General features: G+C 38.9%; 1 protein-coding gene across 1 annotated transcript; it reads right to left on the reverse strand.

Annotated features, from left to right (window-relative positions):
• Nucleotides 1-712: 712 nt before the first annotated feature.
• Nucleotides 713-13,286, reverse strand: LOC144347540 (uncharacterized). Its single transcript, XM_078007394.1, has 11 exons — nucleotides 13,119-13,286; nucleotides 11,770-11,830; nucleotides 8,944-9,084; nucleotides 8,357-8,506; nucleotides 7,021-7,050; nucleotides 6,279-6,434; nucleotides 4,881-5,036; nucleotides 3,661-3,802; nucleotides 3,313-3,452; nucleotides 1,999-2,076; nucleotides 713-939 (listed from the first exon to the last, which is right to left on the reverse strand). Exons 1-11 carry the CDS (start codon nucleotides 13,284-13,286, stop codon nucleotides 764-766), a joined length of 1,398 nt encoding a protein of 465 aa, XP_077863520.1. The 3' UTR covers nucleotides 713-763.
• Nucleotides 13,287-16,151: the final 2,865 nt, after the last annotated feature.

Here is a 16,151-nt window from a genome sequence, read left to right on the forward strand (position 1 = left end):
GACGCTTACGCGCGTAATCATTCCATATTTGGAATTCGCATTTCCTAATACACACACCTTTTAAGGAAATTAAAGATAATGTCCAAAGTTTCGTTTTGATATTAAATAGGAACATGCATTTAATCACACTCAGCTAATTAGGTTGTGTGAAATTGCCGCAAACATTATTGAAAAACTACGAATAAGATGTGTTCAAAACAAAGATCTATATTTGTCATTTTTCTAAAAAAAAAAAAAACATATTCCAAACAGGCTTAACTACATTTCAGGAATAATTCCATTATATCGACAAGAACCATTTAACGTCGCTCTTTAATAGTTTCTCTCGCTGAACCATGCTACTAAGGATTACCATGTATCACTGGGACAGTGGGCACGATGAACCCTATTAAATGGACAAAACAAGTCTCGTGGATATCTCGTTCTCAACAAGATCTCGTCGGCCATTACGTCTGCGGTCCGTAGTATTGTTAAATTGATAACCACATAAACACCAAATATAGTCGTATGTATAGTTGCGAGCGTCAATGTGGAGATTTTAAAATTGGCCTGTCTCCAATGAATTTACTGTGACTTTTGGAAGATTGAGCTTCAAGACATCGCAAACTCGAATTCATGTAGAACATCACGACGTTGTACAGAATAATTCATTATAACAGTTTGAATAATACTTGTGTCCGAACAGCGACTCTAAGAACAGATCACATGCAGGTTATTTAATTATACAAATAATGTTATCTTTATTAAAGATACAATTGTCATATTATTTTAATTCGGGAGTATAAATAGTGTATTTAGGACGCTTAATACTCTCTTCGAGTGTCTTTCCGCGTCTCGCTCCACTATAATGACAAGCCACTTGGTGAAACCCGTCAGGACCAGTCGCCACACCGCACCCCACTTTACGATAGGACTCCCACATCATGATAATAAAGTGACCTGCAAACAATGGTGGTAATAAAAATGATTAACGACAATTGAGGCAATATAAAGTTTTTTTATGTTTCAATGTCACGTTTTTGTTCAGTTGTTTTTTGTATTAATTTTAAAATCCAGTTTATAAAATTTCAAAAAAGTTCGTGATCGGCTGCATAGCCTGCATTATTTAACAATATGGGTGCCATTTTAGTTTGACTTGGACGATACAATTACAATTGTTTAGTGTCATTTATATACAAAGTTACCTACGAAGATTGTACATGACATGTTACGAAAGGTTCTAACATCAAAACATCAACAAGACCGTTCTAATGTGACCTTCAATGGCGCATTAAAAGAAGTACGATGACGTGAGATGTGAAGTGCTGGTGAACACAAACCAACACGGACCTGCATGAAGTTTGATAATCAGCACGATAGAGCGTAAGGGTATAGTATAACACGTAATCCCTGTGTATTCATTGTACACTTTCAGAGACCAATGACCAGTAACACAGTGGCCTCGACTGTATTCAGGGAAAGGAGGCTTTGCAGGGGTTTCACTGACTAACGAAGGGGACTTTGAAGGAACCTTCGCTCAATGGCCACCTGTGAATGTGTTCGACCGCGCCTCATAGTTGACACCAGCCACCTAGCCGTGGTGTGTAATTCTCAAATCACTGTGGACATTAAAGGGCAGTGGTCGTTGCGCCGCGCATGTGCGACATGTGTGTAGATAAACAATGATTTTCCCATAATGCGCTTTTCCAGTGAAAATCATGAGTACGAGTTCTGTCCTGGGCGCGAAGAGCACTAATTACCGCCTGTGACTTTTCCCCTACCTTCCAATCACCAACGAAATTACTTAATTACACTTAGTAACGTCTCGGTTTGTACTTGTTGGTACAGTCAAAGTCACAATCTATGTTCAAATGAGACCCATGTCTCGCGCATGCGTTGCGCGACGACCTCCGCCCCTTAGGCAGATCAAATGACGGGAACTGTCAGTGTTTCAAAATATACTCTCTCATGAATACTGCTCAAACTCTATTCTTGACATTTCTAAAACTGTATTCATACCTACAGCTTCTGTCCGGTTAGGACTATCGTAATCGTAGAACTGGATTTCATCATACCATTGTTTAATGATACCAAACCCTGATAAAACAAACTCAAAATTAAAGAGCGGATTGATATTTCTACACTGTGCGTGATGTGACTGACACCGACAATGTTAGGTAACCTCGTGGACGGCAACGCACGTTTCAGCGGTGGGTGAATGTGAGTTTGCAAACTCGCTAGCGAATTGGCTAACTGCTTGGGTTTCGTGTCATGAATTTGTTTTTGTGTATCTGTTGACCGACTTAATTAGCTGATTATTAGCGAATTGCTGTGTTATGTCTGTCATCGTTTAGGCTTATTTGAAGTTTTGGACGGAACTTGGCTCAGTGATTTGGAACTAATTACCAGATAACCGCCGCTATTCAGACTACTCATTCTGACAGTTTATATTCATAGTTATTAATGTAGTGAACGATTAATCAAAAGATATGACGTATTTAGTGCTTAGTGTGATTGGCTTTATGATTGAAGGTTACGCCCTAGAGTCTTTTTACTGTTTTGTAATTGGTTAGAGTTTTGAAAATGAATAAAGTTGTTTTAGTTGGTCTTGGGGAGTACAGCAGAACAGAGGCGGTCCAGCCTAGGGCAGTCGAGTCCAGTCCTGGAGAGCTTTGGGGCGAGTGTTGACGCAGTCTAAGAGAGTCTTGGGTCAGCCTTGCGATAGTCTTGGGGATTTTTTCCCCAGGGCGCTGTGTCTTGTAGAGTACTCGATTAACCGACTAAGACGAGAGTTGAAACGTATTTCGTTGTGTGTGTCTTATTTGACTTTCCCGATCCCGTACCTCAAGGGGACGAGATATAGAGACAAGACGAGATTCCCCCCTGACAAGTGTGGAGAACCCAGAGGAGAAGAATTCTCCCCTGACATTCGAATGAACGGTTGGCTTTCTAATTGCCGTCTTCTGGTCACTTCTGGTCGGCCATTCTGAGGCTGAACAAGGAAACTACTTATACATTATAACGCCTCACGTAACAAAGCAAATCATTCAGAGGAATCCAGACATGTACCAGGCTAGTTACAAACATTCTATGTCCCCTATTGTAATATAGACTCGCCCATAGTGGACGTGACCACATGTCGACACCAGCGAGATTCGAGAGCCAATTGTTTAGGCGAAACCCAAGTAGTTAGCCAATTCGCTACCGAATTTCCAAATTGGCTGCCCCAATACTTCTGAGACTTGCTTATAACACACGTTGTATACGTTATGTGAGACTCATATAGATTACGACTCAGAACTCTAGACAAATATTCACAATATTCCTCTTTACCTGATGCAAGGGTTAGACTGTCCCGTCCAGCAAACGCAAGATTCTCGGCAAATTGTCCATGGCTGTGGGTCAGTTCACTCCCCAATTCAGCACTACTATTAGCGGCATCTTTCGCAAATTTCTCCAGTTTTCCTCCCCATCTATAATTAAATCAATGATATCACATCAGATTGTTTCCCGTCTTCGAGGCGCTTATAAATTTACAAACTTGTTACAAAAATCGATTTACATCAATTGATGTACGCTGCTGTATCGGACGTTTTTTTTAACCAAGATCAGATAACAGAGAGCATAGCTTCATTCGAAATTAGCTAACCTAAATTGCCTATCTATGATGATATTGCTCACCGTAGAGGGGGTACACCGTGGAGACATCGGAAATAGTTATGGGAACCTAGAAGCTGTTGTGCCAGATCATTCCATCCGGTGTTACCGATATTCCGCGGGACAAGACAGTTACCGTCTCCTTCTCCGTAATACTCTGCATAATCTGTGGAATAGCATTTGATCACACCCCTTAGAACACAGTGACATATAACTATAGGTATTCCTTTAAAATAACTTTAATTATAAATTCTCTAACCAACTAACACCTTGGAGTAACTGAAAACAGCGATATGTTTTCCATAGATACGCCAATTTTGTTATTAGAATTGAATTAGAAAAAATACATTTGATCAAAACTGAACAGGTAAGTCCATATTTATTGATACGAGTGACTAAAGATTGCGAAGGTAAAGGTTTGTTATTTCGCTATGAAAACATCAACGGGAAACAAAAGAGGTCTGTTTTCTAGTTATAGTTAGAACTGATTAAGTCTAATCCACCCGATATACTGTGACATATAACAACTAAACTGTTTTAGATGTTAAATTCATTCAATTAAATGTTATGTGCATTAATGGGATTATCAACTAATGGGATTATCAACTAATGGGATTATCAACTAATGGGATTATCAACTAATTACCTACTTTGTTTCAATTAAGTGTAGATTACCTGCTGAAATAATTTAAATACGTCAAGACGTAGACAAAAGTCTGCCAGTAATTGAAAATATTTTGAAACAAAGTAGGCAATCAATTGTTCTGTCCTCATACCACACAGAGCAATCAGAATGACACAATATTGCTGGTTTCCGCTGTAAAATGACGTAATCATCACGAGTGATAAAGCAGTGGCGGCGGCACAGGGGGGGGTCGCCCCCCGAAAAATGTTGGGGGTGTCGCCCCTCCAAAATCAAGCTGAGACCCTTTGTGTCAGCAAAATTTGCCCCTCGAAATGCAGGAAATAGCGTTTCAGAGAGTCTAGATTGAAATTTGTTTAAGGGGGAGCATGCCCCCGGGCCCATTAGTAAGATCGCGCCCTCGCTCGGCACAAGGTTGATGAGCAATTCTCGCCAAATCATGCAAAATTACGTTCCGCCGCCTCTGTAAAAGCAGGAAGAATCGGATGGGGGAATAGCCAGAACCGATGGAGTAACCAGGACCGATTGGAAATGTGCAGCATTTTCCGGAATATGGCATCCTGCTCAACCAATGATAACTTCTCTGAGGTTTGGTACTTACCACACCCAATCTCATCGCTGTAATCTAAACACTCGGCAATACCGGAACACATGAGACGTTCAGGTATACAGTAAGAGCCATCAACGCATAATATAGGAGTACTCTCATTACATAGTCCAAGTGCCAAGTAAGGCTTGGTGGGTATCGGGTCATTATCTGCAAACACAAAAATACGCCTCGTAGAAAATACTTAAAGCGGGAGAGTCGTCATCTGCGCATGCGTCAGATGACCATAGCGTGTCTTTATTTATAAACAAGCGTCTACCCATGAGCCTTTGCGTTTTTAGCGTGTGTTGTCACAAGTTATCGTCGCTTAGGATTCCCGCGCGTGCGCAGGTGACGACCTTCCCGCTTTAAACACATTTCAAAGATTGTCACTTACTGGAGCAAATCTTTAATCTGCAAGAATTGTAGACTAATACATCTACTATTATTCAAGCTACGTGTCTGAAGTTTTACAACAAAGCCGTGATTAGGTATACAATCTACTAATATAGAAAATCGACTCTGGAAAATCGAATCGTGTACGCTTGCATTTATATTTGCAGACGTTCCAGTGCACATCTAACAAAAATAACATATACTCGTTGCAAGAAGATTTTAAAACCAGATCCTAAACAAGTTTATCTGAGTACTTGTATACGGACCAAAAAAAACTTTCAATAGCGAAATGTGTTTCATTCCTCGTCAAGAAAAAACATCTTTGTTAGAAACAAATTGAAACCGAATTGATTCCTCGTTGACGACAGTGTTAAATCAGAAGAGTCGCCTTGCGCACGCGTATGATTTCAGTCCTAAGCGACGGTAACAACGCACACTGAAAAAGCATAGGCTCACGGGTAGACGCGTGTTTGTAAACAACGACACGCTATGACCGACTTCCGCATGCGCAGGTGACGACTCCCCTGTTTAAAGTTTGCTCTGACACCCCCGCTTTCGACACACGTTGCGCCAAGTAATTCTCCCGGTTACCAGTATGCCAGTTATTTACGAAAAGTTTCTATTGGCCGATTGAATAACAGAAGAACTTTTTTTTCAAATGACGTCGTTGCGCGCTGTGCTGGTTGATTGGTTGGTTAGATTGCCATTGATATTTATGAATATTTATAAAGATGAAGGAGGGCACTTGTTGCGCCAACCGACAAAGAAAAATAAATATGATCTAAATTATAAATACTATAATTATAAAATTATAAAAAAGTGCATCGGAATTCGAAACGCTAACACAGCAATTTGTCGACAGTAGTTTATACCAATAATAACCTGGAATATATCAATATAAAACGAACAACTTCACAAGATGTAACCGCTTTCCCCGACCGGAAATCTATATTACGCGTGGTGCATGCCGGATTCTACGTTGATACATCGAGGATCGGGGTAAACGAGTAAACTTACCACAATCCACTTCGTCCGTGCCGTCGTCACAGTCTCGGTTACCATTGCATATCATGTACTCGTAGATACACAGACTGCCGTCCACACACAGATACTGGTGATTGTAGCCACATACCTCGTTGTCTATGAATACCTTTGTATGAAACGGGGTGAAATCTGCAATGCAGAACGTCACGAAAAAGATATTAATTCTCGTCTGGCTTGATAAAAAAAATCGAGATACATCAACACACCCAAATAAGGTAACGTTACGATTTGTACAATAGTTTGCTTCGGTATTGCACGTTGCTGTAAACGCTGGTTTCTATGTGCGCATTCGCTCTGAACAACATGTACGTTCTATTAATTCAATGAGCATGCGCATTTGCTTAATTCATTATTTCATCCATAAAATATCATTTCATCATTAAAATAACACTCTAAATAATGATAAATCATAACCTACTGTAAATTAATTAATTATTCACCGTGTTTTAATTTCTGATAAGTGAAATCCGCTAAACTAAATCCGTCTAAACATGGAAAATAACAATAAAACCTGTGTTTCCCTGCCAATGGATACCTCATTTATTTCCTTACACATTCGAAAAGAAGTGAGCGGTTGGATTATTTTCGTACAAACGGATTAGTTTGTATGGTAGTAACTACAGATAACCAACAATTGCGTTCTTGATACATGTAAAATATTAAAATTTCGAGAAACGATGTATCAAACAACTAATAATATTATTGTTAGTTTTACCTGTGACGTCTTGGTTACCAGTTTCACTGTCTGAAGTGAGAAAAATAGAATGAATTATTAGGTTAATTTATTTGGAAATACAACTGACTGTAGAAAATAAATGTCACTGAACACGATGCTATAATGTCATTGAACACGTGGAGTGACAGCATTGAACACGTGGGATGATAGCCTGGAGCACGTGCAATATTGTCATTGATCACATAGATTAATATAACGCGAATGTAAAACACGGAACACGTGCTCTACTATCTGGATTCATTCGTTCAGTACAAAACACAGCAAACGATTGTATGCAATATCTATACCACGCTGCGAGTTATGGATGCTTAATTCGTTTGTGCCTCAGTCACCGACACGGTGCTTCTGTTACGCGATAGGCCACTTACGCGATAGACCGGAAGTGAAAGATGCGGCGTTTCGCATGCGCGCGCATACCGCTCTGGGCATTCTCCTTCCCAGAGTTCCTTGCGGTTAGTTCACCGAAAGTATTTCTGCCACCACACACCGCCATTTTGTGGTGAAGCACCACAATACTTTTACTACGCGTATTATTTGCGTATTTTTGTTATTAGAGGGATCTAGTGTTGATTTATTCCTACTGATAAGCAAGTTTTAAAATATTTCATCGATAGTTGATAATGATTTTTTCTGAACGCACTGAAAACGGTGAAATAGTTATAATTTAGAAAAAAAACTATTTCCATTGCGTAATAACCGTTACCAAGGAGTTACTCGATTCATCAAACTGACCGTCCTCAGGCTGTCGATTACCAGGCGAAGAATTACAAACTAATGAAAGCACTTCGTAGTATTGACGACTAAATAATTCTACTGCCACACCGTTTGTGTTACAGAAAGAAAAAAAAAGAAGCTTCTAACTTTGAAAACAGCCAAAATCGTCGGGTTCGAAAATCGAACACTTGCATGGCAATATTTCGGTGAGCGTGTTTGAAAGTCGTACCACTGTGACGTATCGACCAATCAACGACAAGCATAATATCACGTGGTGGCAGAGATAGATTCGTAATAGAACTCTGCCTGGGATGTAATGTAAACTCGTACACGTCACGTGATATTGTGCTCTGGGTATACCAATCGACGTCACAAAAATTTTCCGCCATGACAAAGCAGGCGTATTTCTGCAACCCAGTCTCGCTACTTCCGGGAAAGTGGTCTATACTGATGTCGACTGGTGCCCATTCCAAGCAACAAATGCATGCGCGGATTTAGGGAAGGCGCAACAAAATGACAAACCAATTGACAAAACCCAGGCCATCGGAGCTCTATTGAGGAACGCCTCTTCCCAAATGGACCACACATCATTGTTACCTACCGCAGTCCACCTCGTCTGAGCCGTCATCACAGTCTTGGGCACCATTGCATATTTGATTGGTATACAGGCACCACGACCGGTCTATGCAGAGATAGGGATGCGAGTATCCACATATGGATTCTTTAACATATGCTTTATTAACGATTTTACCTGGAAAGTTAGAAACGTGTGTAGAAATAACATGAAATAAGCATTAGTGTGTCGGTTATTTTGAGTGATTAATATACCTTTCCTATGTGTTTCGCCCTCTAGCGTCGACCCGCTTCCGTGACGTCAAAGTGGCGTGAATAGATACAAGTCATATTGTTCAAATAGACAAAGCGGTTTGGTTGGTTGAGCTGTCGTTTTTTTTTTCATTTCGAAGTCAAGTATTGAGTGTTGATGGACAGCCACATATCAAACGATATCGGCCCTGTTAACACAATTACGTCACATAAGCGTTTTGACACTAGAGGGCGTTATAGGACCGGCGGCGGCCAAATGTCTCAATGGATAAGTATCGGATACCAGACAATAAATATGACCGTCTTCATTGATTTGACGTTATCTCTTCTCTCCAAGTCTCAGAAAGTAATATAACGTCTTACCACATCCCATCTCGTCACTGCTATCCCGACAGTGTGTGAATCCATCACATAAGAGATCCTCGAATAAACAATACGATCTGTCCACACATGGATAGGGGTGCTGAGGAGCACACACATCCGTGTTGATAGAAATCCGCAGTTCTACAATAAAATCAATGTGGTGACAGTAGTTATACTAACAAAGTCAAACAATGTTTCCAGACAAACCCATACAGGAGACACTGGAATTGAAGAATGGGTACCCATGCAAAAATAGCCTATTCAACGTTCAAAAACCATGAAAAGAGAACAGTTACCTATTTGAAAATGAATTCCACGAAGATAATGCATAGTGGTGTAAATATTTATCCTGGAGATTCTCAAAAGAAATTACGACGTGGAAATCATTCGTTGTTTTCATATTTTTTTCCATATTTTTTTTTGGTAAATGAAATTCGCCAAGTTAAATCTACGTGAACATGTATAACTAATTGTTTCCTTGTCAAGTTTGATAAACCATAGACCTTAGAAAAAGTCGCTTTCTAAGGTCTATGGATAAACCCAGTGAAATTGCTAAAAAATATCAAAATAGTGAAATTAAATGGCAGTGAAAATAAATAGTTTTACTGTATTTTGTTTGTTTTTCGATATCATGAATAACCCATATGCGTTTTTATGTGGCAGCATGCGTCCAAGTTTCAATTCAAGCGCCCTCTCCCGGGCATAAAACAAACACATCATGACGAGGTAATAAACATCACACACATGCAATCTATGCGACATTACACTCCAATTACGCCTAGCTATGACACTAATTAGATACATATATCAACATCTAGTATATCTAATTAGATCTAATATATATACATGTAATTATCTAATTAGATATACTAGATGTTGTTATGTGTTGCTGTTTAGATTCATACAAACGTCACATGCACTGGGAAATAAACTTTGAAATACTTTATGTTGATTTGTCAGTTAAATGCTCGATCGTGGAATACCCGGGCCTCAATACCAATGACTGACAATGTTTAGATTGACATTTTCATCCGACCAATCAAATCAATAGTAAATAAAATTACTCGATATTGCAGACATCGTGGGTAGGCATTATAGTGGAGTTGCGTATAGCGTGCGAAAACGCCACAGCTTATTCTGCGATTATTCTCATATCAGCCAGCCAACAAGCCCTTTCTCGTCGCGCCCTCTTGTGGTATTTGTATGGGTGTAAATAGCGTAAGCATAAACCTTTGAGCACTTGTAGCGAGACTGGGGTGCAAAAACGCCTGTTTTTATCATGGCGGCAACTACAAACATGGCAACTCAAACAATCATTAACGGATTTTCATTAAATGTGCAGGAAAGGTTACCCTTGATGCAATGCCAATGTCGTGGAAACTTGTGAGAATGATTTATCATGTATTACTGAAAACGTAAGCAATAGACCATTTTCCGTACACTGCGAGAATCACGCGTTATGCGTGAAATTGAACGTAAAAACAGGACAAACAAAGGTTATAGCGTCGTAGTGGCGTCAAACATCGCGTGGGATTCGAAAAACGCGAAAGTATTTTGGGAACATTTCCATGCTTAATAATGTGCTGTACACATTTAATGATAGGCAATTTCGATTAAGTAAGGGCATTCGGAAGCAATATTCCTCTGTCGAAGATCGGCCGGTCGGTGTGAGCTACGAAATAAGGAAATTCGAGTTCAAAATTAAATCGTTCGATTTTTGCGGCAGACGTTCGACGCGCGTCTTTCATACATCTCGCGAGATCTCGCAATTGTACGGAAAATCACCTATTGATTCTCAGTGAATTTTGCAGCAGATGTTTCCCTTATAAACTAGTACCAATCGATTATATTTTGCTAGAGGTGTGGATATGGTTGCCTGGGATACATTCTGGGATTGATTAAATATTCATAAAGTCATAGATGGATTCTCTTGACATTTACCATAGGGTACCAGGGAAACAAAAATGTTTTCAATGATTATTCGTTTCAGAATTACTACAAAAGTTATAAAAAAAATAGTTTTAGGTAGGGGTTGTCTTTCAATCAAAATAAAAACGATTATATTTTTGAAGAAATCTGGATTTGGATTTTTCAGGTCGATTCTTTGAATAAACCACATTACCTCCATGAGTGAACAAACATATTCAAGACTCAAGTTGGTCTGTCTTTTCAAAACAAATGTGTATGATAAATACGTGATTTGCATCTATGGTGGCGGGGGGGGGTGGTGCTGTCGGAGTGCCTTCTCTATATTAGACTATATTGTGTTCAACATTGTTCGTGTTTTGTGACGTAAAAATAAAAGCATATTGGGACAGGGAACAACATATCGTATTTCTAGTATTATTGTATTTTGAAAATGAGAAGGGGAAAGATGAGGCGTTTTTATAATATATTTTTGAATTGTATGTATTCAACCAAATACTATAGACCATAGGGTGTATTGTACTTCTCAAAGTGCCATATTGGATTGAGATTCGATTCTACGCTCGACAGTGTACGACCCCCCCCCCCCCCCGCCATAAAACAAATAGAATTGAATCCACACTAAAGATTGCGCTATATCATAGGGGACATTCATCATCATAAAAGGCCGGTCATTTGACATCAGCCGGAGTGGATGAATAGTACATTGCAGAACAAAATGCAAACTAGACATCGAGTAAAAAAATGACTGCCAAGTGTTGCAGAGGTGAAATGTTAGCACAATCAAAACAAAAACAAAACAAAAATGAACAGATAAGACACAGCAAAAAATGCACTAGTCACACTCTTCCAGACACCCTAGCGATTTCAAATTTGTACCCCCTAATACATTTACAATACCCTCGTCTTGTTGTTGTTCGGGACTTCGCCTTTCTCGCTGCAATGATGGTAGCATGGCATCCTGCAAATGAACGAAGGCGTGCTTAAAATCATAACAGCGTAAAGTTAATACCCGGATACGTCGAAATTTGATTGTTAAGTTTTACCAAATTTTGCAGGAACGTTTTTTAAACGTTAAGATATTTACCGTAGGCCCTCATAAATATGCAAGATATTTACATATTAGTCATTTTAGTTTAGTTGAGATGTAGTTAGTTTCATTACAAATATTCCCGATTGCCAGTACACCAGTGCAGAGACTAGTGTTAAACAACTAGAGCCAGTCATCTTCCATGATTATATTGGTGTTTATGGCAAAAGAGCGGTCACTAATTACGAAACTTAACATGTATAAACTTGATTTGGGGCTGTAAAATAGGCGGTCGCTGTTGGCAGGTGGCCTTTATACACAATACATAGTTATTTGAACAAATTTGGATTGTGAATAGGTAGAGTTTGATGCGGTTACTTCAACCCCAACATTAGCAATTTGTCGGAACCGTTGCCTTGCAAATTGTACATTGTCTGTTGAGCCTTCGTCTGGTATACGATATCGTGCAAATACGGACTTCATTTCAGTTATAACTGGTTCTGTGTTCTTCTTTTGTAGTAGACTTATTTCTGGACAACGGCTAGTATTTTGTGTTCAAATGATATATATCAGTTTATATCCTTTGCCACGCACTTTGTAGGGTTAGATGCAGAATCCTTGTTTTTAATTTTGATTCGCGTTCTTGTTGCATATAGCATGTAGCGATATCATTTCTGCTATGTTGTTAGCCAGTCCTGACCAGTAGATTACTGATCTTGCTATGGATTTACATTTTTTTCATTTCAAAGTGGATTTCTTTTTAACATTTTTCCTCCTTGAAGATGGTTTGAACCATCTGCTTCATGTCCTCCATTCCTTACAACTCAATATAGAATCACTGGACCGTGTTACTTGTGATCTTGAACTACAACATTTCTGCATTAGGGTTCTCATCTTTCTTGGTATTGACAGCGTCTCAGTTATATACATTTTGTTACAGATCTGACATTACGCTGATATTCGATACACTTCGCTCGGAGACCATTTTTTCAAAGAGAGATAGATATTAAGACGATGTCTACCGATTGTTGTGTTGAAATTGCACAGATACGAACTTGATTCATAAAGTTTAACATGCCAAACTCCATCTTCAGTGCATCTTTCCTATTGAGTATGGCAAAACTGTCTTTCCATTCAACTTTCCTGATATGGATTTGGAATTCGAAAATGATCACGTTTGATTGGCTTGAATGTTGGAATCCCTATGCTCAAGACATACTCCAACCGTCCGGTTTTCAAGAACTACAAGACTATTCACCCAATTCATTGATTTCTCTACTTTGGAGATAGCACCCCTCGTCTCTATCACCTCCAGTTTTGTCTCCAGCTTGCCCAATTGAATGAATGGAACCTTCCTAACTGCATGCATTGCCAGACTGGAAGCCATCTTTCGACTCAATGGTGCGCTGTTCCGCTGGTAAATGACCCAACCCAGTAAAACAAAGTCATAGTATTCTTTACATAAGGTATTTATTTTCAGTCAATGTGTTGATTATCTGGGTAGGCTTGTAAACCTAATAATAAAGATGAATTTACATCGGCACTCAGTCTGTTTACTTAACTTACACTCCATGATGGCTTTACCATCTGGTATAACCTCTGCATCACCCTGGACACATGAGATTGTACATTTGGTTTACATCTCAACTTCAACTGCTGGTATGTACTTCGCGTCTAACTTGATTTCGACCTCTAAACCCGTAATCATCATTTATGTGTGTCGTGCTCTGTCATCACCGTTGCTGTGACAGCCGTTTACATCCACAGTAATGATTTGGTAGTATAACATAAAACTCTTCTCAGAGGGTGATAAAATGTGGAGACTGTAGGACTGGATTTTATATTCAGACGAATCCAACTACGAGAGTTTTATGTGACGTGAAATCAGCCACCCTAAGCCATCTATAGTTTAGGGAAAGTCTCATACTGTTCATGACATTCTGTGAGGCATGACAACTATTCCTCAAGAAATTCGCAATGTGAAAGGACCATTCTTCTGTGTTTAGTTCAATCATTTCCCCCAAGTGGAGTAATCGCCGACAGTCATAAGGACGTTCGAGGGGTTGACACTGGCCCTAATTCGTGTTATCAGAATATAGATAAGTATGAATACTTAATAATGGAATAGTGAGAATGTGGTAGAGATCAGCCCAGGAAAGATTTATGCGCTTCGTTTACCGAACAAACAAACAAACAAACAAGCAAGCAAGCAAGCAAGCAAGCAAGCAAGCAAGCAAGCAAACAAACAAACAAACAAACAAACAAACAAACAAACAAACAAACAAACAAATAAATAAATAAATAAATACGCCTAGTACGTATTTGAAAGAAGGGATAACATTCATGATCATAAAATATATAATTGTTAAATCATGTTCAGAGAATGATCTTAAAATAGCATGACACGATCCTATTATGTCAATAATGGTCAAATAATAATCATGAAGTGCATAACAATGTATTACCAAATCCAAAGTAAATAATGAGAGCATGTTTAGATTAAACTCATCGTTCATACGAACTGAGTTTGATATGATAAATCAATCAATCAATCAACAAACAAACAAACAAACAAACAAACAAACAAATTCGTCAGTAATCCTCAACCATACAGTGCGCTGGAATGTTTGTAATGACATTAATGCAGATATCCAAGTATCCCTGCAGACATTCGCGTACAATCGGTTAAGGTCAAATGAGTCAATGCCATGACCTGACCACGCACTTTACACTGTGCCAGATTCCGTTAAAATAACAATAACCAGAGACGGTATGACCCGAAGGTAAATGTTTCGCCGATCATTATTCCGAAAATAAACAATTATAATGCAACACCCAACATTAATAACCCATATTTTAAAAACAATTCACACGTATGAGTATCATGCTCTGAGACTGATTATAATAAACTTACTGTAATTTCCTGGACCGGGTTCCTTTTATGAGGTCGAAGTTCAAATGGCTGAACAACAATGAATAAAGTGACGAACATGACAATGTGGCAAGTCTTCATTGTCATTGTATACAAATGTCCTAACTCGAGAAAACTAGTAAGTTAAGTCCCGCCTTACTATGCGTCTCATTGACAGCGACAATGTCGGACAATTCCATTGTGGAAGTAGGGAGAGCACTGAAGTGTGAACTATAGTGCGGAAGACTGTGACGTTGGTTTAACCTTTCCACTACCAGATCCCTCTTTTCATCACAAATTCACCAAGTATTCCCGTTTATAGTCTGCACTTTCCTTCAGAAGATTGGGACAAAAATAACCAAATTGTTCGAGTGAAAACTGAAAATCGACTCAATTTTTGTCTGTTGGCTCCAAAATTAGGGTTCATTTCCATAAATATTGAATAATATAAAAAAAATTACAGAAACATTTGGACTAGAAAGTCTGGTGGTGAAAATACCCTATTTATTTTGAGGTACGGTGGTTTTCAATCCTGTAACGTTTATTTACCCATTCGTTATATTATTTACCTAACTATGGTCTATGATTTAATAGTAAATGGTTTAGTCGGCTAAGGAGTTGATGCACGTGAGAAAAATCAAACAAAATGTAAATAACATAAATCTAACATACATTTAATAACGATCAAACAAACCAAACAAATTGTACATAAAAATGTTACTAAAACCTGGAATTTCTAGTGATTAATTCCTTAACGCATATTTGCAGCGATTACAAGTATGCCTCACAGGCATTTGTTTGTCGGTCGGCCGCAAAATTTCCCGCCAATTCCCACGCTCAAAATGTGTCAGACTGTCGGTTTACTTTTAAGGTCAAAGAATCGATAAATCATGCCGTGACCTCATACGTTGTCTAATATCTTGTTCCATGCCTCAACAGACAGTCACATGAAGGAATGATATTCCAGATGACGTTATTCGACACTGGAATGGCCCCTCTGGTCCCGTCGCCATATGTTTCTGGAATAAAACACACTCGTCATGGACTAGTATTGTCAGTAAAGACAGTTTAAATTCACGCTGTCGTGTCGGAGTCTACGAGTAGAATTTGTAAATGAAAATACCGATTTATTCGACCCTCGTCGTCTACAGTTCGAAGATGGGGCGTTTTCGCGCAAATTATAGTTCCTTTGAGTACACTGATTCAGTATATGCCACAGATTTGCATACAGTCTCTTGTTGTCCCTTTTTTCAATAAAATAAATTACTTGGGAGTGTATACACTCCCATATTTGATTTTAACGAAAAAACATATAACATATATAAACAATATTATTATATG

This window comes from Saccoglossus kowalevskii, chromosome 5 (assembly GCF_978046115.1).
Source record: "Saccoglossus kowalevskii chromosome 5, keSacKowa6.1, whole genome shotgun sequence".
In the NCBI taxonomy this organism is placed as follows: Eukaryota; Metazoa; Hemichordata; class Enteropneusta; family Harrimaniidae; genus Saccoglossus; species Saccoglossus kowalevskii.